Consider the following 27,121-nt stretch of genomic DNA (forward strand, 5'->3'; position numbering starts at 1 on the left):
AGAAGATTGCTCAGGAGTAAGCAAGATGTACACAGGTCACCACGGCTGGGACAGGAATGATCCACAAGTATCCACAATTATATCAGGTCCAGGTCCTTGTGGTACTTTTCCTCTGACAGGTGTGTAGAATCAGACCGACACCCATTCTTCACACCTCTGCATTTCACATGCCATTTACTCCTAAATGTTTCGAAAGGACATTGTCTCTTACGTTCTTCTCTCTTTCCTTTTTTTGTTTTGTCCCAGTTCTGTTTGTCCTTCACATACACCAGATGTGGCCTAGAAGCCCTGGCTGTTGCCCATAAAGAAAAGAGAGGAGATAAAGAGTGAGAAGGGGAGAGAGAGAGGGAGGGAGAGAAGGAGGGAGGAGATGAGAGAGCATGACAGAGAGGGGAAGAGGGAGAAGGCCCGATATGGTGAAAGCTAGAAAGACAGAGAGGTGAGAAGATGAGGACAGATAGGGAGAGAGGTGTGAAAGAAAGGGAGAGATTGAGCGCCCTCTCTTGATTTCCCTTCCTCTCTCAGTCATGTACACAGCTGTGGTGCAGATGTGGAGTCCTCCTGCCTCGGCTCTATAACAGCCCATCTGCTTTAACGCTTATAAATAATGCAGAGTGTGTGTGTACCAGAGGACTCAGCACGACTCACACACATAGGGGGACACGGCCACACCTCCTTCTGCCCTTCCTCTTTTCCTCTTGCTCTGTCTCCCTCCCTTTTTCTGTATCACATTCTCTCTCTCTCCAACCTTGTCTTCTGTCCTTCTTTCTGCCTTGCCTTTTATCTCTTGCCCATCTCTCAGTCCATTTTTTTCCTCGTCATTTTCCTCTCGTTTTTAATCTTTTTCTTGGCCTATTCTCACTTCCCTATTCTTTTTTTTATTGATCTCAGCTTTTCTTTCTTTTTAACTCTAACAATCATTCTTTCTTACATCTCTATCATCTTTACTCTCTTCATAAATATTGCACTACCTCTTTCTCCATTTTTCTATTCTTCACCCTCTTATTCTACGACTCAATACTTCTTTCCACCATCATGCTCTCTCTCTCTCTCTCTCTCTCTCTCTCTCTCTCTCTCTCTCTCACTCCATCTTCTGTCACCTGATTTGCACTCACATATTTTATGTTTTATATATTTTTTCTTACTTCGTGAATTTGACAAAAGATGCTTTAACCAAATTCACTTGTCGGTACGAGGGAAATTTTGACCCTGCCGCACCCACCTTATCCAATTCCCCCATCACCCTCACACCTCCACAATCATTGTTTACTACAGGTGCCCCCCCAACAGTGGAACAGTCTGAATTAATGCTTAAGCCTGATTAATGTGTTCTTCCTAACAACCTTCTGAAGTCTCTGGTAGGTCAGAAAACGGGGGTGGCATAGCAAGTCACTCTATGCAACTGAATCATCTGAATGCACCACCCACCTTTGGCAGCAACTGGCCAGTATTGATGATTAAACCCGTCGGAATGAGTAGCACTAATCAATTACTATGTTTGCAACAACAAGGTGGTAGCAAGTGTTGAACGTTGGCTAGCTACAAATAGTGCTCCTACTAGCTTGAATACATTTTAGCAGCAAATAAGCACTTAACCTATATTCAAAATAATGCAGCTTTTTAGTTACAAAGCTACTTCTTTCACCAAGTTCCTTTCTCTCTTTTCACATAATCAGTTCACTGTTATTTTTGAATCAAACAAACTGCGATGCGCAAACTGCTGCATCCGTCAGCAACTGAATACCATATTTCTAATTAGTGTACAATGCACACTTGTGTGCGCCTCAGGTGTCTGGAGAATAACAGGATTATGCTACAGCTAAAGAGGATGCATTCTCCTTGTAATGAAAACAAGATGTGGCTGTATTTATCAAGGTTTAGGATTTGCATGGCAATGGATATACATTTGTCTGTAATCTATTCAAACTGGAAAAAAAATAGTGTTGACATGCAATAAGTTATAAGGATGCATATACATATTATTGGTGTTAATTACTGAGCTGGTTAAATTACACAAGTGATGAGGATTAAGTATTAAGTATTTTCTGTTGAATGAATCTAATGAATGAAGCAGTAAATTAAAATAGCTAACAATAGACAATAACTGATACTATAATACTGTAGCATTATATTTAGTGCTATATGGAATGTTATTTGCTATTAAACACAGAATAGTTAAACGTGACATCTCTGTACCTGTTGCTTTTTTGTTATACAGTTAATCAAGCTGATTCTTGCCGGTTAACAAGGACAACAAAATCAATGCGCTGTTCCATTGACAGATCATGTACATTTTCGTTTTCTGCAAACTAGCTGCATTATAAAATGAAAATTTATGTTGATAATATTTCAGTTTAATTTGACAACTTATCTTTATTGCAGTTCACTGTTGATGAAAAAGTGATGTTGCTTTGTACTACACTACATGTCCTGAATAAGACACAACACCTCCAGCACCATTAACCCTCACTGCTTGGTGCTCAAGCCCATTACTGTTCACACTGAAGATACATGACAGCTTCAGTTTCATCACCAATATCACAGTCACAGGATTCACCAGCAACAAAAATAAGACAGCAGACAAAGCAGAGGTGGGGCTGCTAGTGGACTGGTTTCAGCTCAACAGTCTTTCTCTTAATGTTGACAAAATCAAGGGAGGTGAATTAATCCCCACTGCTTATCCTTTGGCTCTCATGTGGAGACAGTAACAAACTGCAAGTTTCTAGGACTGCAAATGTCTGATGACTCTGTCTGCTCTCACAACCCCATGTCCCACTTTCTCTACTGTCTGAGGAGAGCTAGACTCCCCCTCCCCATCCTTGCCACATTCTACAGAGGTGTCACTGAGACTAGCCTGACTAGCTGCATCACTGTCTGGGAAGTGTAGAGTATCAGACTGCAAGCCATTGCAGCTCATAGCGAACTAAACAGACATCGTCATAGGGGAGACTCTAACTCCAATACGTTACACGTACCGCAAGTGCTGCCTTAGTAAAGCCATCATGAATAGTGGCTGACACCTCCCACCCAACCCAAAACTCCTTGTCCATCTGCAATCCTGCAAAAGATACCAAAATATCTAGATCAGGCCAATCAGATTCAAGAACAGCTGCCAGGAGCTTTAATAACAAACAATGTCTCACCATCTGGCCATTTCTATCCACAGAGGCCTCGCAGGTGATTGTTCAGTCCTTTGCCATTTTGAGACTGGACTACTGCAGCTCATTCCTGGCAGGACTGCGTTAGTGCACCATCTGACCTCGGCAACTAATCCAGATTGCAGTCAAATGCCTTTTTTCCCCCCAAAAATTGCCAAGTTCTTTCACCCCACCCCATTGCGATGCTTCCTCCGCTGTATATCTGTAGCTTCTTGAATTATTTTTAAAACTGATAACTGCCTTTAATGTCAAAAAATGTACCACATCCCACCTACCTTATAGCACTTACAGTATCACATCCTGCTTTGCACCATCTGCTCTGGACCCACCATCTCTCAGGGCACAAGAAAGGCATGTAACAAGGCTCTTCCCTGTTCTGTCACCCAGGGGGTGGAATGAACTTCTACTATCTGCCTGAAAAGCTGAGTCACAGGCTCTCTTCCTACCAAATACTAAAGACCTGTGTCTTTACCAAGCACTTAATTAGCATGTTGATTTTTTTATCTTAAAAAAAAAATCCTTGTCTTGTTTTTCCATACTCAACAGCATCTCAGACTGATGGTACCCTTAGCCCCGGATCTACTGTACTAGCATGATAGCATGCTTTTTGTTGGTGACTACAAAGCACTTCTCTAATCTCTGGATAAGGGCATCTGCCAAATGCATTAAAATGAATTCCCTCAGAATCCACAGGGCACAAACAGTTACCAAGCAGTAGTCACTTTAATAAGTAGCCATCATGTCTGATGAACAATTAACACATCATATTATAATCAACACATCTTATATTCATTATTAAACTATAATACAGGAACAGCACTTTACTTACAGTATAGGTTTATGTCTAGAAGGGAGTGTAAAATTTCTGCAATTAATTACAATATTTATCAGACACCTTTATCCAGAGCGACCTCCTGAGTAATTGGGGGCCTTGCTCAGGGGCCCAGCAGTGGTAGCTTAGTTTACTTACTGTAGTTTAGTGTACTTGGGATTCAACCTCACATCCTTCCAATTGGTAGACCAACACCTTGACCACTAGGCTACCACATATGCTGCTAACTGATAAAACCAGTCACTATGTTGCTGTCTATTCTACTGTATGTTTCACTCTGTTACAAAGTTTGTGTATATATTGTGTACTTACTGTTTCGTTGAGTCTACCTGCACAGCATTTATGTATTGTCTTATATTTTGTTGTCCATTTGCTGTGTTACTTTCCAGTGATTATCATGTACTGCAATGTCATCACTTTCTGCAACATATTGCACCAAGGCCTTGGGGAATGCTATTTCATTTTATACCTCTGTCTTGGTGAAGAATCAAATCTGATTGGTCAGAAGGTGTGTATTATACTCGTATAACAGCACAGGTAGGTAGGATTCTATTAATGTGCTCAACGCTAATATATTAGTGTTTCTATAGTAACAGCTCATACACAGTGACTTGTATGGTATACACTCCACAAAATCTAAGACTACAAATAAAGAGATTTAAAAAAAGGTGCAAGCATTTACACAAAGTAACATCTCTAATTGTTGGTGTGGTGACATTTTTGTTAGAAGGCATTAATTTCAATTCAATTCAATTCAGTTTTATTTGTATAGAATTTTTAACAATAGACATTACATTAAAGCAACTGTACAGAGCATAGTATTTAAATATATAAAAATAGTATTTAATATAGTATTTAAATTTGTTTGTATTTATCCATAATGAGCAAGCCTGAGGCGACTGTGGCGAAGAAAACACCCTAAGATGGAAGATGAAGAAACCTTGAGAGGAACCAGACTCAAAAGGGAACCTCATTTGGGTGACACTGGAGGCTGTGATTATAAAGACTGGAGAATGCTATTTAACATGTAATTTAACATGTATAGAAAAGTTTTGGTTGTACGTGCTTTGCAACAGTCAGAGTGCTAAACTGAGCTAAACTGTTTCTCTGAGCGGAAACCTTTTCACGCAGTAATAAACATGGGAATTGTTAGCAAATGGGTTTGTTATAAGCAGAAGAGTGCACACCAGACCATGCTGTTCTATGACTGGAGTGTGTGTGTGGGTAGTTGTGGCCTAATGGTTTGACTCCTAACCCTAAGGTTGTAGGTTCGAGTCTCGGGCCAGCAATACCACGACTGAGGTGCCCTTGAGTAAGGCACCGAACCCCCCCAACTGCTCCCCGGGCACCGCAGAATAAATGGCTGCCCACTGCTCTGGGTGTGTGTTCACTGTGTGTGTGTTCACTGGTGTGTGTGCACTTTGTATGGGTTAAATGCAGAGAACGAATTTTGAGTATGGGCCACCATACTTAGCCGTAAGTCACGTCACTTTATGTCACTTTCCTTACTTCTTGGATGCTTATGCATGGTTCAGTTTGAATGTGTGTGTGTGTGTGTGTGTGTGTGTGTGTGTGTGTGTGTGTGTGTGTGTGTGTGTGTGAGTGTGTGTGTATACTTTTGACAGGTAAGATAACCTAGTGAAAATATATCAGTGTATTGGTATTAATTGACTATTTAAAAACACATAATCCAGTAGAGAAAATTACAGAAAAAGTTTCATACAAAGTCAATTCTGGAGAAACTGTATAGCTTTTAACTGATGCTGTTGGGGAAGATCTGTGTTATTTATGAATATTTCAGTTGGGATAAGCGATTGCTATATAAATCACAATTTATAAAGTACTACATACACTTCATTTTATTACTGTATTTGACTGTCATTATAAGCACTTGTGTATGTATACTTTGTTGTACAAATTGTTTATAATATAAGACCATAACATCAACGTACACTGTACGTGTATTGGAGCGTATCTTAAAAACCTGGAAGCGTTGCTGTCCTGACAAAACCATTTAACCTCAGTACTTATGTTATTGTTCTGCATTTCAGTTAAGTTCTCAGACAGAACACAGTTTTGGTAGAAGAAAACAGAAAGTGCCTTCTTTTCCCCACAGGATATACTGGATCTTTATCATCATGTCAGTTTGGATGGGATATATTCTCTGAGCTTGGGGATATAAAACTGGTCATTTTATAGAAGGATAAATATGGTTTAGTCTTTTGAAACATACAGTATGTGAAATATTATTGCCATGACTTATTTGGACTGAACTAAAATCTCTCAGCTTCTCCAGTAATAATCACATTAATCACCACTTCCTGGTGTACAGGTTTAAAATCTCTTATACTGTCCTTATTTAACACTTTGTCATGGTAAGATAAAAGAGGGAGCGGCTGCAAGGAAAAACATCATAGTAGGGGAAAAAAAAACTGAATGCATTTTAATCAGCTTATTTCATCAAAAAGGTGATTTGAAACTAAAAGAAGCAAAACATTTTTTTGGCTGTTAAGGTTGAAAAATCTTTAGTTTGGTCTGTTTTGATATCCGTGAACACTCAACCCAAACTCAGACGCACACCAAGCAACTGATCCAGGGGTCTTGGACATCTAAGTGAACCGTGGGTCAGTTAGTTTTTAGTGAGAACGCAATTTTACGATGGTTCACAATACAGCATTTCATATTATACCACAGTGTGGCTGAATGCTTGAATCTGATTGGTTGGAAGCTGGGCATTGTTTTGGTTGTAGCATGAATAAATGTTATACAAAATGCTACACTGTGCATGTACTGTTTATTTAAGACTTTCATGTTTGATCATGCTGTTGCAGAAGGTGCGAATGGGGCAAGGACATGGATCAGGTAGCTTCCACTGTGCATTCAGAACAGAGTGAATGCTGCACAGCAGCTGTTCTATTCAGCATATGAATCTATGTCCACCTCTCGCCACTAAACACAAGATATTTATGTCTAAAGCATGTACAGATCAATGCACAACCTGGTTTTTTCTTAAATGGCTAAAACAGGATTTTAATCGTTTTGGTTATCTCAATCAAGAATGGAGGTCTGAGGAATTGTGGGTCTAAAAATAGGTCTATAAGAGCATGTAGAAACTACCGTAAGTTATTAGTACATTAGTAAATGTTAATTAACATATTTATCTTATTCTCTTTTCATTAATATGAAACACACTTGCTTGACCTGCAGAAATGACAAAGGTAAACATTAGAAACCACAAAATAATTCTTAATGAGACCTATAAGAAGTGTGTATAAAGGTCCACCATGCAAAATTCATGGCCTATCAAAACCCACTAGCGCATATAAACAGTCCGGTGCAGTAGCCCGAATCAAATGACAAACATAAAGTTACAAAAAAATCAAGTGTGAAAGCAGCTGAAAAGTAAAACATGCTATCAAAAATCTGTGAGTGTGTTTTTTTTTGCTTTGAATATATGAATATCTTTATTAGATTTGATTAAACAGTGAAATTTGTTTTGTTGGATTTCGTGTGTATGTAGCATATGAACCCGACTGTCTCTCCTGTGTGTGTGTGTGTGTGTGTGTGTGTGTGTTCACTCACAGGGAGGGGTCATGCACAAGGTCTTTGAGGTTGATGCCACTGCGATCCTCGGCAAGGTTACGAAAACAGCTGTCGCTCACTATAAGACAAAAGAGACACAGTGTGTTGAAATATTGTGTTACAGAGACACAAAAGCAGACAGGGATGAGATTTTTATTACAGTGTGCTGTTCTGTGTAAAATTATATGACATACGACTGTCAGTAGTTTTCTCTGTAGTTTTTCTTTCCTGTGTAGGAACGGTTGTAGTATTTTCTTTCTTTTTAACAAGTAAAATGTTGTATGGCCTGAAAGAAATGCAGTACGGGGTCTAGATACCAACCCCTTGCTTAGAAACAAACAAACAAACAAATAAATATTTAACTGTTGTTTCTGGATGACATTGTCATCCATTTTTCACAAATGGCTTAATTTACAGTCCACATAGTCTCACACCTCACACTTCACACACACACACACACACACACACACACACACACACACACACACACACACACACACACACACACACACACACACACACACACACACACACACACACTCCTAACTCACAACTAATGACAGCTGAGCAGGTGTCGACCACATGAGTCACACTTACGCACACTGTCAAAGTAGAGGAAGCTAAAGAAAGAGACTGAGAGACACAGGGTACAAAACTGTTAGAGGGAGTGTGAGAGAGAGAAGAGAGAGAGAGAGAGAGAGAGAGAGAGAGAGAGAGAGAGAGAGAGAGAGAGAGAGAGAGAGAGAGAGAGAGAGAGAGAGAGATTGTATTACATGCTGAGCAGGTAGAATGAAACAGCTTAAAGAAAAGAAGGAATACTTTTATGAAATATCACACCAGGGTGTTTTTTTATTTTTATTTTTTTAAGGAAAAAAGCAGACTTTTTCCCAATCTTATACAGATAAAGTCATAAGAAATGGTGCATTCAAAAACCTCATCCTTGAATTTACTATGCAAAAAAAAATAAAAATAAAAATTGAGGTTGTGTGAATGGTAAAGAATTTGCAAGCATCATACTGTTTTTCTCACTCTATAACAAAGCTCTGCTGGAAGACCAAAACACTCAAAATACCAAATAGAACCAAATAGCAGTAGTATTGAATGAAGCATCCCTTTGTATGAGTGGACTTTTTCTCCTTACTGGCCATGTTGCCATATTTTGTTCCTTTTTTTCTAGTAAAGGTCTATAAGCAAAAGTCTGAACTTGATGACAACTTGAACAGTATGGCTTTGTTGGTTCTCCGAACAAGGAGTTTGTTATTTCGCCAAAAGAAGGACCCATTAACAAAAGGACCCATTAACAAACAGACATTAAGCACATAACCACCAGCTGGCACATACTGTAGTCTGGAGAAGCAGCGGTGAGTGACACTGGCTAACGGAAAGTTTACAATCTGAACAGTCGTAATATCTGATGTGACACCAAGAAGCGAGCCATTTGTGCATTTCATACAGAAAAGTCTACTGAATAACTTTAAGAGATGGTAAGAGTTATTTATTTCAAAGCAGTCAGGTCGGGTCATCGTTCACTTGTATGCTCGTTGTCACATTACAGTGAGGCTTCTTAGCATCAGAAGTTCATGTATTTTAGGCTAGTTTTCTGATCGTTTTATTAACTAGTTTGGACAGAGCTTAGTTATTAAAAATGCTTTCTGGTATATATTCTTGTCTGCTTCCAGACCAAGCAGAAAGTGACAAGAAACAGTGAAAATACAGCTGACCATATCATCTAACGAGAGAAATTCACACCTGAATAATCTCCAATAATAAATAAATAATCTGCAAGTTCTTTAAAGCTGTATTCAATAAGTACGATGGTTTATTAGAAGAATGTGTTTGATATTCTTTTCATTGTTTGCTATAAATAGCTCAACAGGTTATACTGTAGTTGGTGTGCTAACATCTTGATTCGTGGGCACTTTTTAAAAGAGCTTTCACTCTTCTGCACAGCCTTGGGTTATTGTGCCTGTTAGTCATAATACAAAGGTGTGGCCTCTTATTCCTTAAACTCACCCATTTTAAAAGGCTTCAAACAACTGATTACTACATCAAACGCAGTCATTTTCATTCATTATACTGCTGAGATGAATAATATATGGTCTTTAAAAATACACTCCTCTAAGCCTTGGATGAATATGTGCATATACAAGTGAGAAGATATGAATATATTTCTGGGTTAAAGTTTGCGTTATAAGATGACTGAAGTACAGAGCTGCCCTAGCGCCGAAAAACTGCATGCTGCATTAAAGGAACTGCAGTACCACTCGCTTCCTCTCTCTGTTAACTCCCTCAACTAAAAATAACCCACACACTCCTCTTTAAAGAAGGCAGGAACCGCCATTAACCCAATCACCAGGCACCTTGCAGTACTGTGTGTGCATGTGTGCGCATATATGCGAGGGGAATTCCTAACAATGCCCCTCTCAACAGCAGTAGTAATTGTTGAGAGCTTGGGAGTGCTGCAGTAGAGAGAGAGAGAAAGAAGAGAGAGAGAGAGAGAGAGAGAGAGAGAGAGAGAGAGAGAGAGAGAGAGAGAGAGAGAGAGAGAGAGAGAGAGAGAGCGCGGCAGAAACATTCTTCAAAGGAATATTAATGTCGTCCTGTGCAGAAGCACTGCACACAACACAAAATGGTGAACAAGAGAGAAAGAAAAAAGAGAACATCAACTGAACAAACATATAATCATCATCAGCCCTATAATCATCAAACACTTTCTTTAATCACCTAGCATTATAATATCCAAACAATCTCCAAACACTGTATTTAATATAAAAAACCCTCTTTGTAATCTCCAAACACTGTCTCTAATGTCTAAACACACTGTATCATCTCCAAACACTGTCTCTAATGTCTAAACACACTGTATCATCTCCAAACACTGTCTCTAATGTCTAAACACACTGTATCATCTCCAAACACTGTCTCTAATGTCTAAACACACTGTATCATCTCCAAACACTGTCTCTAATGTCTAAACACACTGTATCATCTCCAAACACTGTCTCTAATGTCTAAACACACTGTATCATCTCCAAACACTGTCTCTAATGTCTAAACACACTGTATCATCTCCAAACACTGTCTCTAATATCTAAACACATTGTATCATCTCCAAACACTGTCTCTAATATCTAAATACACTGTCTAATCTCCAAACACTGTCTCTAATGTCTAAACACACTGTATCATCTCCAAACACTGTCTCTAATGTCTAAACACACTGTCTAATCTCCAATGTCTAAACGCACTGTATCATCTCCAAACACTGTCTCTAATGTCTAAACACACTGTATCATCTCCAAACGCTGTCTCTAATGTCTAAACACACTGTATCATCTCCAAACACTGTCTCTAATGTCTAAACACACTGTATCATCTCCAAACACTGTCTCTAATGTCTAAACACACTGTATCATCTCCAAACACTGTCTCTAATGTCTAAACACACTGTATCATCTCCAAACACTGTCTCTAATATCTAAACACATGGTGTAATCTCCAAACACTGTCTCTAATGTCTAAACACACTGTATCATCTCCAAACAGTGTCTCTAATGTCTAAACACACTGTCTAATCTCCAAACACTGTCTCTAATGTCTAAACACACTGTATCATCTCCAAACACTGTCTCTAATATCTAAATACACTGTCTAATCTCCAAACACTGTCTCTAATATCTAAACACACTGTCTAATCTCCAAACACAGTCTCTAAAGTCTAAACACACTGTCTAATCTCCAAACACTGTCTCTAATATCTAAACACACTGTCTAATCTCCAAACACTGTCTCTAATATCTAAACACACTGTCTAATCTCCAAACACTGTCTCTAATATCTAAATACACTGTCTAATCTCCAATGTCTAAACACATTGTATCATCTCCAAACACTGTCTCTAATATCTAAATACACTGTCTAATCTCCAAACACTGTCTCTAATATCTAAACACACTGTCTAATCTCCAAACACAGTCTCTAAAGTCTAAACACACTGTATCATCTCCAAACACTGTCTCTAATATCTAAACACATTGTATCATCTCCAAACACTGTCTTTAATATCTAAATACACTGTATCATCTCCAAACACTGTCTCTAATGTCTAAACACATGGTGTAATCTCCAAACACTGTCTCTAATGTCTAAACACACTGTCTAATCTCCAAACACTGTCTCTAATGTCTAAACACACTGTCTAATCTCCAAACGCTGTCTCTAATGTCTAAACACACTGTCTAATCTCCAAACACTGTCTCTAATGTCTAAACACACTGTATCATTTCCAAACACTGTCTCTAATGTCTAAACACATGGTGTAATCTCCAAACACTGTCTCTAATGTCTAAACACATGGTGTAATCTCCAAACACTGTCTCTCATGTCTAAACACACTGTCATCATATAAGAATTATTTCTTATACTGTACGAGCTTTTCCCACAGACAAAAAATTTAAGCTATGCAGTTTTTATATATCACTAACTTTATAACACCTCTTTCTTTGACACCACATTTTACTAATTTGACCTCATTCAAGGCTCAAACGAGACGGAGCTCAGAAAAAAGCAAGTGTGAAATTTCTCAATTGAATTCAATTTACTACTGTAGCACTTTTAACAATCCAAGTTGTCTCAAAGCAGGTTTACAGAAGCACAAATTACTACGTATCTCTAACATCTATCCGTAACATGTATCGCTAATAAGCAGGTCTGTAGTGACAGTAGCGATGAAAAACTCACTGAGATGATATGAGGAAGAAACCTTTAGAGGAACCTCATTTGGGTGATTATGGACAGCAAATAATGTAAATGCAAATAATGTCCATTATACTTTCAAATCAAATCAAATTTGCTATTACTTTTTATATATTTCTATTTCTTAATGCTCAATTTGTATTTGGAAAGCTACGTTTGCAAAGCAAACAGAACCTAGTCGATCTAAGTATACATGGAAGGTTTTATTTCTCTTTCACCAGGAATTTGTGGTGTTTTCATTTATAATGAATGACAAGTCAAACTTGTATAGCTATGTTTAATGTGTGGATTATCTGTGGGGCTTTTTACACCTGGTCACCATGCGTTTTCTGTTATCCGATAGCTATTCGATGGTAAAAAGGCCAGGTGTAAATGCCCACCGAAACGTTTTCGAGACGGATATAAATCTGATCATACAAACCCCTTCAGGAGGTGGTCTGGGACGCATTTCAGATGAAACTGGACAGGTGTAAATGAATGTGGTTGTTCAAGGCACATACGTCAGCGCTATACTCCTCCCAAACGGAAGTACGTCACTCGCAGGTGATCTTTCACCCAGGCATCTCGTTGGGTCTTAAAATGCACTGCTACTGCCAGCGAAAATGCAGCAAACAGTAAATGCTGCTTTCTGTAGCATAACCATCGTAACAATTTTTTTCGTCTTCTTTTTGATTGCATTTTGAAAACCGCATACACCAAAGTGTGTTCCATTTCAATTACCCCTGAAATGAGGTAAAATATATTTGCATTTTGGGCGGGAGTAGAAAGATCGGATTGATATCCGATTCGCCAAGACACATTTATGTGGTCTAATGTAAATGGAACAGTTTTAACAAATCAGATAGCTATCGGATCAGAGAAAACACACGAAGTGGAAAGGTGTAAAAAGGCCCTAAGAGACTAGTTAATATGTATTATTACTTATGACACAACAGCTCATAAAGTTTATAAGACATTAAGACAAAAAAATAAATAAATAAAAATAAAATAAACAATCAATCAGCTCTGTCAGGTTACAAAGACACGGGAAGGCATAAAATCTTCTGTCCTAAAGTTTTTAACATGATGGAAAACATACCGACAGTTACAAAGCACTCACAACTGATTTACCTTCTATAAATGTTAAACGAACGTCACCTTGACAATAACTTTAACAATTTTTATGTTAAGTGCCACCAGACAAGTTCCTGTGAGTCTCTATGGATACAATTACATTAGAAGTGATTTTCCTTGCAGATAACACTGCTTTAGAGCCATGATGGTAAAGAAAATAAATCAACACCTTCTGGCCACTCAGATAGAAGAATTCAGCAGTGGTGTGAATATACACTAAATGCACAACTAAGTTATAGTTATGAATGTTGTGTTTGTTTAAAAAAATCTAAATCACTCATTTCAAATGTGATCCTTATCCTAATGTGATCTGAAACAGTATTTAGAGAATAGTGTTAATTAGATAGTTGAAGGGTTTATCTGGAGGAGAATAAACGCTGCATGTTGGCATTGCTGCAGCTCACACTGGGCAGCGTAGCACAGACACGCAGGTCTCGTCCAAGACGCATTCAGAGTGAGCACTTCGCTAAGTGCCTTCCTGCTGCTTCTCCATCTGCACAGTAACAAGGACAAGATGGAGGATCCTGACCTTAGACACGACCCAGACTCTCCAGACACGTCCTCACATGCACACGCATGCTTTAAATAAGCTTCCCTCCTCTTACACAGACTAGTTAAGCTCATGAGTGTCAGACTTCAGCTGGAGTGTGTTGCTCTACTTTAATACACATGACTCAGTACTCATTAACACACTCATAAAGGGTGTGTACATGAGTACATGAGTTGAATTGGATGTGTTGGAGCAGGAAACACTAGCATCATCTTCATCCCCACCATCACCATCTAAAGAATATCAAAAACAGAGTAGAGTTGGAGTGTGTGTGTGTGTGTGTATATATATATATATATATATATATATATATATATATATATATATATATATATATAGTATATATAGTATATATAGTATAGTGTGTGTGCGCCAGACATTCTGATAGAAAATGTGTATTTTATATTTAATATTTAAATTATTTATAACACTGTCCACTAAGATAGTTTTGTGTGTGTGTGTATGTGTGTATGAAACTATAGAATCTGGTATCATCTGTAGAAATGCTAATTGCTTACACTTCAGCATCCAAAAATCTCAAAGCTGCTGTGTTAAATGGTTAATGGGCTGAGGGCAGTTTTCACATTTAGTGTTAAAAAGCACTGATAAGCAAACAAGCTAGGTGTGTCTAATAAAGTGCCAAGTAAATGTTCACTGCAACCCTTCTAAGATTAAGCACTAAATCTGGTGAGTCCACGATGCTATATTTCCATTATAGCACAGAGAAGAGGAGGGCTGATGATCTATGCAGAGCAGAAACGGTGTACAGTCAATAATTTTATAATTAAATAATGACATGTAATGGCCAGAATATGTAAATCCAAAGCTTATGGACATATTCACATAGCATAAAGTTTATACAACTGTTTATGTAATTTAAACAAACCTCTCTTTCTTTTAAACAACTTTTACTGATTTGCTTCATGCAACAAAGCTCCAAAGCAACAACTAGGGGCCTTTTTACACCTGGTCACATCATGTGTTTTCTCTGATCCGATAGCCATCTGATTTGTTAAAACTGTTCCATTTACATTAGACCACATAAATGTGTCTTGGCGAATCTGATATCAATCCCATCTTTCTACTCCCGCCCAAAATGCAAATATATTTTACCTCATTTCCGGGGTAATTGAAATGGAACACGCTTTGGTGTATGCAGTTGCTACAAAAAAAACAGCATTTACTGTTTGCTGCATTTTCACTGGCAGCAGCAGTGCATTTTAAGACCCAACGAGACGCCTGGGTGAAAGATCGGAGCCAGCGCTGACGGGAAAACATATTTCTTTCTGGTGCGATGAACGACTCGTGAGTCACCTGCGAGTGACGTACTTCCGTTTGGGAGGAGTATAGCGCTGACGTATGTGGCTTGAACAACCACATGCATTTACACCTGTCCAGTTTCATCTGAAATGCGTCCCAGACCACCTCCTGAAGGGGTTTGAGCGATCGGATTTATATCCGTCTCGAAACCGTTTCGGAGGGCATTTAGACCTGGTCTTTTTACCATCGGATAGCTATCTGATCACAGAAAACGCATGAAGTGATCAGGTGTAAAAAAACCCCCTCAGATAAGCAGAAGGAATTTAAGGAACTTGCTCAAGGGTCCATGAGTGACAGCTTAGTGATGCTGCAATTTCAACCCACAATTCTCTAACTACCGGCTTAAAGTCTTAACCTGAACCACCAACACCCTTTAACTTACAGGCAAAAGTGTGTAGACACCTGACCATCACACCACTGTATTATATATTATATTATATTATATTATATTATATTATATTATATTATATTATATTATATTATATTATATTATATTATATTATATTATATTATCATTCATTCATTTTCTACCGCTTATCCGAACTTCTCGGGTCACGGGGAGCCTGTGACTATCTCAGGCGTCATCGGGCATCGAGGCAGGATACACCCTGGACGGAGTGCCAACCCATCACAGCACACACACACACACTCTCATTCACTCACACACTCACACACTACGGACAATTTTCCTGAGATGCCAATCAACCTACCATGCATGTCTTTGGGCCGGGGGAGGAAACCGGAGTACCCGGAGGAAACCCCCGAGGCACGGGGAGAACATGCAAACTCCACACACACACACACCCCCAACCCTGGAGGTGTGAGGTGAACGTGCTAACAACTAAGCCACTGTGCCCCCCCTTACATTATATTATATTATATTATATTATATTATATTATATTATATTAAGACTGTAGTAACTTGTAACTTGTTCTAATGGTCTCTGAAAAAAAAAGAATAAAAAGTATTAACTCATGCAGCACTGCAGCAACCTTGTCGTACTGTTTTGGTCACCATGCGGAAATCGACACACTATTTTTGTTCAGTGTTAATCTCACATCTAAAAAAAAACAAAACAAACAACAAATAAACAATGTGTGAAATGTTAATGTGTAGCAATTAAGCCGGTATTAGACTGTGATTATAGCAGGTTATCACTAGCCAGGATGACCGCAATAAAATCTTAGCTCAATTCTATAACGGTTTGTGTGATAATGTTGGATTACAGGATGAAGGTCTCCTACAGAAAGCCCTGTGATTAAAGAAAGTTACATTCATTTTACATCACCAGCTTTTGTAATCCAGGCTCATGTAGAAAATATGGTCACGCAGAAACTTTCAACGTGAGCTTTAGATAATGACGATATTTAGTTTTTTTCTCTCTACATATTTGTTTTTCATTTGTAGCTGTTCTGAGTTTCTCATCACCCGATGCTGTCCTTCTTTATGGTGGCTTTTAGAAGAGCATCTTAGCATTGCTCACATTCAGAGATTTGATATAGATTCAGACATTCAGATAGATTTCAGATATTTTCAAAAATATCTGACTGCCAGAATTATATAATCAGCTGGTTTTGGTTGAATTAGCACTAAATAGGCTAATTAAGTGATCTAACACCATGGATCTCAAAACATTTACCATTTACCATTTACTTTCTTCAACAGAAAATGTGCAGAAAATCACAAAGCTGGCGCTAGAAAATATTTTAAAAAATATTAAAACTAGATGTATCAAAGTCTTAAATATGACATATCATGAGGTGTTGGTCTCTTGTCCGCTGAGTGTTTGAGGAATTAAACATATCAAGGAGCTTTGAGTTTTATCCAACATACCAGTGTGCAATTTCTCATTTTTTCCCCTTTTTATTTTTATTTTTGTAAGACAGAGGTAAAAGAGGATGAGGATGTTGTGAACACACACACACACACACACACACACACACACACACACACACACACACACACACACACACACACACACACACACACACACACACACACACACACACACAAACACACACAAGCTTTTCCTTTAATCTGAAGCTCGGGTAAATTTCCAAATGAATAAAGGCTGCACAGTGCTGAGGGAAAATATAGTAACAGCAATAAAAGCAGATAAGCTGATCTAATATAAACCCGCCGTTTCTTAGCAACCCTGTTAATTCGGAGCGGAGAGGGAATGCAGCATCTATCAGCAAACACACACTCGCACACACAACCCCACACACATCATAGAGCAGCTCTATTACACACGCACTCGCAGGGAAAAACCCAGGATACTTGCACAGCAAACACTTGACCACAAAGACTCCAATACTGTACGTTCGATCATACACACATATACACAGACCATAGATACTGAGCTCTCTGTGCAAATCTAAACTACAGCCTCTTTCTCTTTACAAACCAGGTGAGATTTATAATGGAGATAATGTGTTAATAATACATTCAAATAATCAATCTTTCATTTTAGTCTCATTTGATTCTCAGATCTTAGAAGAAAGGCCCTTAATGGGGGTTTGGTAGTTCGGCTGCACTTCACTTTCTACTGCGGAGGAGCAGAATCCAGAGTGCACATGAGCTAGGCATTGGGAATGTAGTACAGACGGGAGATTAGTATGCATCGTTGTTATCAAATCCATTTAAAATGCTGGATAAAATATTATTTTAACCCTAAATATAGATGTCATGCCACTTTCTTAAAAACAGATTGGTTTTTTTCCTTAACAAAAAATCTTTTCTTCACTGCTCCTAACAAATCTATAACAAATGCTATAGATAGCTTGTGATTTTATATATTATATAATATATACATATAGTGTTTATTTATTCAGATTCCATCTAGGGTTATCTTATTGTTGATTATATTAAAGCAATAGAGGACATTAAAGGGAAACACGGAAGCTGTTATACTGTTGAGGACATTTTGCATAGTTTGGGATGTCTTGTACTCTTAGAAGTACAGTAAGTGTCACTGCAAATCAATCCAAAGTTCTTCTAATTCATCACTTTCTCTATTGATTCTCTTCCCAGAAGACCCTGCCCATGTCTACAGTGAAGAAGAGCTCACCGGATGTTTTGATGAAGATTAAAATAATGTAAATCACAGGCTAAAGCCTCTCAACCCAACTGAACACCTATGGGAGATTTTGTAAGGAGACTTGGTACTGTAGAATGAATCTGTTTTACTGATGGACAGGGTGGAGTAGGGCTGACAAATTATACAGAAACATTCATTCAGCTGTTGTACACTGACAGATTTACTTATATTAGATGTTTCATTTCAAATAAATTATCCAGTGATTTGTAGGAGCAAGGTAGCATCTAATAGATTCCCTCTTTAATCTAGATGTGATGCATCAATGCAATTTCATTTAGGATTTTCTAATAATCTGTGCCATGATCTTATAGGCAGACACAGTAATCACAGACAAATTCTGAATCACATCAACAACAAACAGGCTGAGATTGAAAGCAGGGAACACCAGAGACATGAAGGACAAGAAGTAGGACGATTAAAAAAAACAGCTTAGAATTGCAAATCATACATGCATGACTTTGTAAGGTAAAAAAGAAAGAAAGAAAGAAAGAAAGACGGGCATACAAAGTGGTATAGGGTTTCAAACACACACACACACACACACACACACACACACACACACACACACACACACACACACACACACACACACACACACACACACACACACACAAACGTCCAAGGATATGAAATGTCTACACACCCTTGTTAAAATGTAAGGTTTTATAAAGTTACAATTTCCTGGTTGTGAACCATGTGACAAAATGTGTTATGGTCTGATGAAATTTTTTCAGAAATACCAACAATCAAACAAACAACCCAGCATACCGACAGTGCAGCATAGTGGTGTAGCATCATGTTTTATGGCTGTTTTTATTTAGGCAGAACGGGAGTTTTTATCAAGGTAAAGCGAATTTTAGCACTAAATCTTCAGGTGTCTGCTAGTAAACTGAAGATGAAAAGGAATGTCACCTTTTATCACGACATTGACCCAAAGCATACTTCCAAATCAGAAAAGGAATGACTTAACTAAAAGAAGATCAATGTTTTTGGTTAAGTTAGCTAGAGCCCAGACCTGAAATCAGAATTGCCATGAATTGGGCTGTGCACAGGAGAAGCCCTTACAATTTAATGGCCCAAGTGTGGCCACTTTTACCTAAAATGACCCCTAAACATGTTTATTTATTTTTATACACCTAATTTGTAATTTCATGTATTTTCACATTTTCCTTGTGCCATTAGCAAAGATGTATTGTTTTGTCTATTTGTTTTCTGCTAAATGAAATTCAAACTTTCAACCCAATTACCAATGTATGCCAAACAGACCTAAATTCAGCTACCAAGGACAAAAAGAATCCTTGAAAACAATTTAGTTGGGTTAGTATATATATATATATATATATATATATATATATATATATATATATATATATATATATATATATATATATATTACTGTACATAATATTCAATGTTACACAATCAGCTTAACAAGACACAAGGGGGCTAAATAACATCTCAATCATGAATGCCCATGAAAATATTCTTAGATGCTCAAAGTAAGAAGTAATGGAAGCAAGGAGCATCCAGTTTATTACTGAGCAAGCATCAATTCTCAGGCTGGAAACATATCATATTAATTACATTTTGGATTTAATTTCTGTGGAAATATATATAAAACATACATCCATGAATAGCCATACCATGTTCTTATAATCACATGCATGTAATGCAGCACCAGATTTCCAGGCCAAGACGATGTGGCTTATAAATATAAAATGGAAAATAAATATTTTTTATTTATTATAGAACAAATCAATAGAATTTCTATATTATAAAGAGAATAAAGAAATGGGTGGTTCTGTGCATTTTTTGAGCAAATGACAGACTTCAGTCTACCCCCTGTTCTGGTCATCACAGCTCTGCTTTCTCCTCCTCATCTAATCAGAAAGAACATCATAGCATGTGTCTATGATATGTCCACCTTCTCTCCTCTTCAAGATGCCTCCATTTTGTCTAGAGATCAAAAATAATCTAGATGTTCTGAATGTCTGCTAATTTGGCTAGGAAATAATTAAACAAAAGTTTAAAGGTCATACACAGCACACCTGACCATGAGCACGAGTTACATCAGAAAGCTGTAAAATATTCACAGATATTTTCATGTAATTAAATGCCTGTTTGGTCATCAGATCAGACTTGTCTTGTCCTTTTTGCCTTTTTTTCTACAGTACTCTTCCACTCCACTCATTTACCTGGCCTCCTTAGTGTCTGCTGAAGTTCTGAGCAGCTCCACTCAGGGCCTGCTGTTGTATTGATGTTTTATTAACACCTCCATGAATACTGGAGGAACACTAATGAAGCCACTGCAACTATGTTCCACCCACCACCCTGAGCTGAGGATTAGACAGGAAGAGCTCTCCTTCCAGCCCACTCCTTTTCTTTACCACTGTCTGTTTTAATTTCTTTTTAACACATCCATCGCTATGACATTTTCCTCAGAGAAATCTCATAGATACAGTAGCATCTGAATGGACTGGAGCAGCCAGTTCTTTTGTTTTTTTGCTGTACACTGAAGACATTTGGGTTTGAGATCGAACGATGAATATGAGATGTCAGAGATTTCATTTCCTGATATTTACGTCTGGATTCAATATGGCACCTTTACTGGCAGACCACTAACCTTGTATGTGGGCCAAAATACACGAACAGATTAAAACATTAAAGTAAATAACATTTCATATTTGGCTACATATCTCTTCCTTGCAATGTTCATCAAACTGTCAACCCAAACTGTTTCATTCTTCTTTGCGATCCTTTTCTGAATTCATACTGCTGATAACATCGTGATTTATAGACAATTGTGAATGTTTTAAGTGACAAAAACAGGTTTTTAGGAAATAGACACTTTTCTTCTTCACACTTTGGTCTTTCCATCACTTTGGTACTGGTTACTATTTGTTCCAGAACTTTTGTTGTTCATCATCATCATCATCATCATCATCATCATCATCATCATCATCATCATCATCATCATCATCATCAGACCTTTTGTGGCTTTATTTCTTTGCAAATTCCCTTCCGATATTACTGCTGATGTGTGGTTTACATCTTGTTGTATGGGCTCCATATTTCGGCTCTCACTGTCTTCCTCAAATGGTACTTTGTGATTACATCTGCTGGTTTTGTTTCTTTCTTCACAGTTTTAACTATTGTTCTGGCATCAACTGTTGCTGTTTTCTGGGTATGCTATAGCATTATAATTTTGGAAAATTTCTGGAAATTTCTGGAAATTATGGATATACAAAGACCAAACATGTTCCAGCATTACAATACTCATGTACACAAAATGTCATGAATTCAAGGTTGGAGTTGAAGAACTCAAATGTTCTGTACAAAGTCTGGACCTCAACCCCAATGAACACCTTTGGAATGAACTGGAGCACTGACTCTGAATGAGCACAAATTCCCACAGCCACACTCCAAACTCTAGTGGAAAACCTTCCCAGAAGAGTGGAGCTTATTATAAAAGCAAAGGTGCACTAAATCTGTAATGGGATGTTCAAAAAAAATCGCATGTGGGTGTGATGGACAAGTGTCTTCTAACTGTTGGCCAGATAGTGGATGTCAGCTGCACATAATTTGGAGGAAAAAATAGGCAAATTTTTTTTGCCAAAAGTGTTGCAGAGGACTCAAATTTAGGACCCGCTTCATGTTAATACACCTATAAAAAAAGTGTCACCTCGAGGAGGCCATTAAAACAGAATGAAATGACACATCCATGTGTAGTGCACTTTTTTTACTTAGCCAACCCACTATGGACCAAATGCATGAAATGTATTAATAAATTTTCCTTTAGATATTTTCAAATAGTGAAATCTATAAACTTTTTTTTAGTGGTGATTAAGTGAAATACTGCTAAAATATCCTATTACTATTCTGTCTAGATGATACCTATTTTCAATGCTCTAGAAGGTTCTATACTCTCACATGTTTTTGTTATTTAATAAATATATCTAGTTCATATATCTACTTTGAAACACATATTTTCTCTTGTGACTTATAATTAACAAAGATATGTTTAATAATAAATTGAAAGGTTATTGATAGAGAACAAATTAAGAATCGAGTACTTTGTCGCAAAGCCGGATTTGATAATTACGATACTGAGAGATCTACTGTACAGTAAGAAGTAATTTGTTTTTTCAATATTGTGGTTGGATTTTGGCTCACTCCTCTTGGCAAATCATCTGCAATTCCCCAAGGTTATGAAGGTCCTGCTGAGTGAGTTTCAGTTTCCATATATATTCAGTGGGATTTAAGTCAGTATACTGGCTAAACTACACCAGGTCTTTCTAAACTATTATGGTTGTATGTTTGGGGTTGTCCAAATGTCCATCTCCTGCACAGTTTTTGTTTCTTGGCTGACTGATGAGTTTTTCCTGATACATCAGTATATTATTTTATGGCATATAATGCCCCAGTACTGTTTGCAAAAGATTGTTAGTCGGCAGCGATAGTGGTAGCTCCGGGTTGTTGATTGGAAAGTCGGGTTTTAAGCCTCAGAACTGACAAACTGCACTGTTGGGGCCACTGAGTAAGGCCTTTAACCTACCTTCTCTAGGGGTGCGGCATCATGGCTGACCCTGTGCTATGAGCCCAATTTCCAAAGCAGGGATATGTGAAGAATGAATTTCACCGTGATGTAATGTATATTTGAGGAAAATAAAGCTTCTTTTTTTGAATAGGCACTACATGTTACTCATCATGACCCCCCCCCCCCCCATTGTTTTGCTGAATTATTATAGTTTTCAATCTGACCTAGACTATATTGTAGATTGTCTATGTAGTATTATCAATCCAAAGATTCATTAGTCTACATTTTTAGTCATACATATATCTGTGGCTTTTACTTTTAGAGCAGAAAAGGAATGTACTTGGTTGTGGTGCAGTTCATTGCTTATTGGTATTTGTATAACTGTTGATCTGACTGATTTCGGATCATCCCACAACTCCATATTAAATGACTAACAGCTTCTCTGTTATCATCCTTATCCTTATTCTGAGCACATGTTGAGAAATCTTGCATGCCGTTCATACCCAGGGTCGATTAGTTCTGGTTCCATGAACTTTCCACATGTACAATAGCAAAAATCTGTGCTGCCAGGAACATTTAAGGATTTTCCTCTGGCTCTGTAGATTTTTCCATTCAAGTGTTGTTTAATAATGTTGTCCTTGAGGCTCCTTCACATTCATCATGACTGCTATGCATTTGCTTGACATCTTTCCAACCAATGACCACATACATTTATAATTATACAAGAAACAACGTGAATTAGAACAATTTAATGTAGCATTCATATCTTGAACTTTATTTCGATGGTCAAATCATAAACACAGTATGTGTGTAAATCTGATGTGGATATACAGTATGCACTGTGAGTATACTGTAGGTTCCCTTCTGAGTCTGGATCCTCTTAAGGTTTCTTCCTCGTATCATCTCAGGGAGTTTTTCCCTTGCCACCGTCACCTCAGGCTAGTTCATTACGGAAAAATATTAGAATTAAATAGTAACTTCATTTTAAACTTTAGAATTTTTATTTTGTTTCAGTGCTTCTGTAAAGCTGCACTGAGTCGATGTTCGTCGTTAAATACGCCGTACAAATTAAATTAAGCGTTTTAGATAACAAAAGAAATTTGTGTGTGTATTTATTTCGCCTGACTGTGTACGCAGGAAAAATTGTGGGTTGCTCACACATCACAGTTACTCGAATGACTTCAGCAGCGTTTATGAATAAGAAACCATAAGGAAATAATTACACTAATAACTTAGTGTGTTGAAAAAGATTCTGAAAAAAAACCAGAATGGTAAACTTCCTGAAGCAAACACATTCTGGCTGAACGACTACCTCACGTTTGTATTCACGAGGAACAAATCAGCAAGTTTCATTTTAGGTCAAACTGTCTCTTATATGCTCGCGAGAAAAACGTGGCCCGGGTTTTTAATTTGATAATTAGCTTGTAGCTGACACTGGCACATTTACTCTGATGTTCTGACCTAGCTAAAACCTTAGTTAATGTGGCCTTGTAAAATAAACAAATAAACTACATTAAAAACAATACAGGCACCTCCATTGCAAGCTTTCTTTCAATCTCACTTTCTCCTCATTGTCCTTTTCTGTTTCACGCCTCATTCCCCTCTTCTTCTTTCTTCTCCTTATTCTCAGTAGATATATGGTGGTGAGCTCTGGAACCTTTCTCTGTGTGTATTACCCATCAGGCTCCTCTGTGATTACAGGCACTTAAATAATTCCCTGAATAATTCACCGATGTAACAGGAGCCACGGCGAATGGCAGCTGGCTGATTGGACCGATGAATAATGTACGTATTACACAAATGCGAGGGGCGACACGCTCCATAAGACACTCTCCAAGTTCCTTTGCTGTCCGTTTATCCCGCATGTCCTGTTCAGTGTGAAGCATTGTTCTGTCCCATTGACCTGGGTTGTCTCTTTAGGCTTTTATATTAACACTGCATGACAAGATGCAGTATTTCATTACAGAATTTTGTCATGCTTTTTTTTTTGGGACCTGACTGTACCACCAGAAACTTTACCAATTATCAGGGGGAAAAAACAATGGATATTTGTAAATTTGAACAATAAATTAGTCCCATTCTTTTCTTATCTTTTTGCTTTTTTGTTAAAAAAATTGGAGAGTCAACGAAGAGTATGGATTTTTTTTTTTAGACTCTACCAAATATCAGTAAACTACACTTTTGGTTCAGTAGCTGCTCGCCGCTCTGTGAGAAGGACTCTCAGCTAGAAGATTAGCTACTGTATGATTGAACTGAGAGAAATAATACATAGAATATTTGGTGAAATTGTACTCTGGTTATTGTATACACAGGAAGAAAATGGCTGATTTGAATTTACAACATGTTCCACTCCGGAGGCTCCAGTGCTGTGACTTTGCTTGCACAAACAATATTGAAGCTGGGAGAGAACAAAACCACAGCGAGGCTTATCACAGTGTGTATTTCCTATTGCTGTTGTCATGTAAGGGCACTGCATTCTCAAAATGCTGATATAGTGGATTGGTCTGAGAGATTCGCCCTTCTCCGACTGTAATGGCTTCACGAGTACTCACTATAAAAATGTGAACACACAGCCCTGTATCAGGTGGAGCACCTTTATGTGTTTAGTAAAAATGTAAAAGGATTATTATGTTTGCTTTGCTACAGTGAGTGCTAATGGGTTATTGATTACTTTGCACAATTACAAATCCCTTCAAAAAAAGCTGCTATTAATGTATATGAGCAATTGCTAGCGCTGGTTTTATACCCCAAATGGCATGTACTGTATATAACAAAATACACAACACTCGTCCTGCTAGGCTCTTAGTTGCCGTGTTCTCTGTCAGCTTGTTAATAGGATTTAAAAATAGGATTTAATGCGAAACATCTTCAGTTCATCAGCTGACCCTCATCAGCTAGAACAAGTTTGGATGACTAGTTTGCTTTTTATTTTACTTTTGTAAAGAAGTCACAAGGTTTATCTAGCTAACAAGTCCTTAAAGACGACCATGAAACTAGAGCCTACATTAAATGTTAAATGTAATTTCTTAAACCTTTTTAACCAGAATGCTGTTGTTCTGTTCTGTTCTGTTCTGCCAGCAAAAAGGAAATCGACTTATTTGACATTTTCAATCAGTATAAACAAATGAATAATTTTATCACCGCAAGTCTGATATAAAAAAAATATATATTTAAAACATTTTGCTTTCTGTGCATGATGTTTTTACCTGGATAACCTTAAATGGAATTTAAGTGGTTGAAGTTAACGCCTTCAAACTGTAGCACTTGAGGAATATCAGAACAGAAATTTCACCATTTACTTTGAGATATTTCCCCACATTTGGGAAAAAAAAGTTTTTTTTTTCTTTGTAATAAAAATATTGTTCCAAGTAGGCTAGAAAAAAATGACTTAAATTACTTTAATAACACCAGATATAGACATAAGATATTAAACAAGTTATACTTGTCTACATGTAATATCTTGTTTATTGATTTCCTACAGTATTGGACACACTTGGCTGCTTCTTTGCCAGAGGTGAAGGGGCATCACAAATCTGCCGGCTCAGCTCTTCCTCCTGTCTGCTCTGTGTAACCTTGGCATGAACACACCACACTCTCTGCCTTTAACACTGCAGGTAGTGAAGGAGATTTCACGTACGAGCTTAATCCACCATGAAACACACTACTGGGGTTATTGAATAAAAGTGTGTGCTCTGATAACACCGTCACTTGAAATGTAATGCAGAATCAAGATCGCGTCAGCCACAGTGCATGTTTATTTCTTTCTCAGGTTGATTTTAGGCCAAGGTTAATCACAAAATCAGCACAAATTGTTAAACCACAATTTAATAAGCCAGTAGTGGTGATAATGTTGACAATAATGTAATACAATCACCGGAGATACTTCTATACTTATCCACCTATCCATCTACACATCATATACACTCTAAAAAAAGTTCTTTTTAAGGGGCTCTTAGTATAATTAAAAGTTCCGATAGGGTTATAATTTGGAGCTCTTTGTGATAAGTAACAACTCTGTTGAATGGCTGCTAGATTCAACCTTGTATTCAATCTATTCATCCACCAGTTCTAGAGTCATCCTTGCATATAATCCATCCATCTACAGATCTATTCATCCATCCATTCCAGACCTTGTACTGAATGAATGTGAATGTGTTTATGTAGCACTTACTG

At 37.7% G+C, this 27,121-nt stretch overlaps 1 protein-coding gene across 10 annotated transcripts in view; it reads right to left on the reverse strand.

Annotated features, from left to right (window-relative positions):
• Positions 1-27,121, reverse strand: part of gphnb (gephyrin b) — a 107,441-nt gene that overhangs the window by 55,655 nt on the left and 24,665 nt on the right. For all 10 annotated transcript variants that reach the window (XM_027166233.2, XM_047801863.1, XM_027166222.2 and 7 more), the window contains one exon: positions 7,573-7,651. In XM_027166233.2, coding sequence (XP_027022034.1) covers positions 7,573-7,651 — 79 coding nt within the window. The remainder of the gene's footprint in view (positions 1-7,572; positions 7,652-27,121) is intronic.

Source organism: Tachysurus fulvidraco, chromosome 16 (genome assembly GCF_022655615.1).
Source record: "Tachysurus fulvidraco isolate hzauxx_2018 chromosome 16, HZAU_PFXX_2.0, whole genome shotgun sequence".
In the NCBI taxonomy this organism is placed as follows: domain Eukaryota; kingdom Metazoa; phylum Chordata; class Actinopteri; order Siluriformes; family Bagridae; genus Tachysurus; species Tachysurus fulvidraco.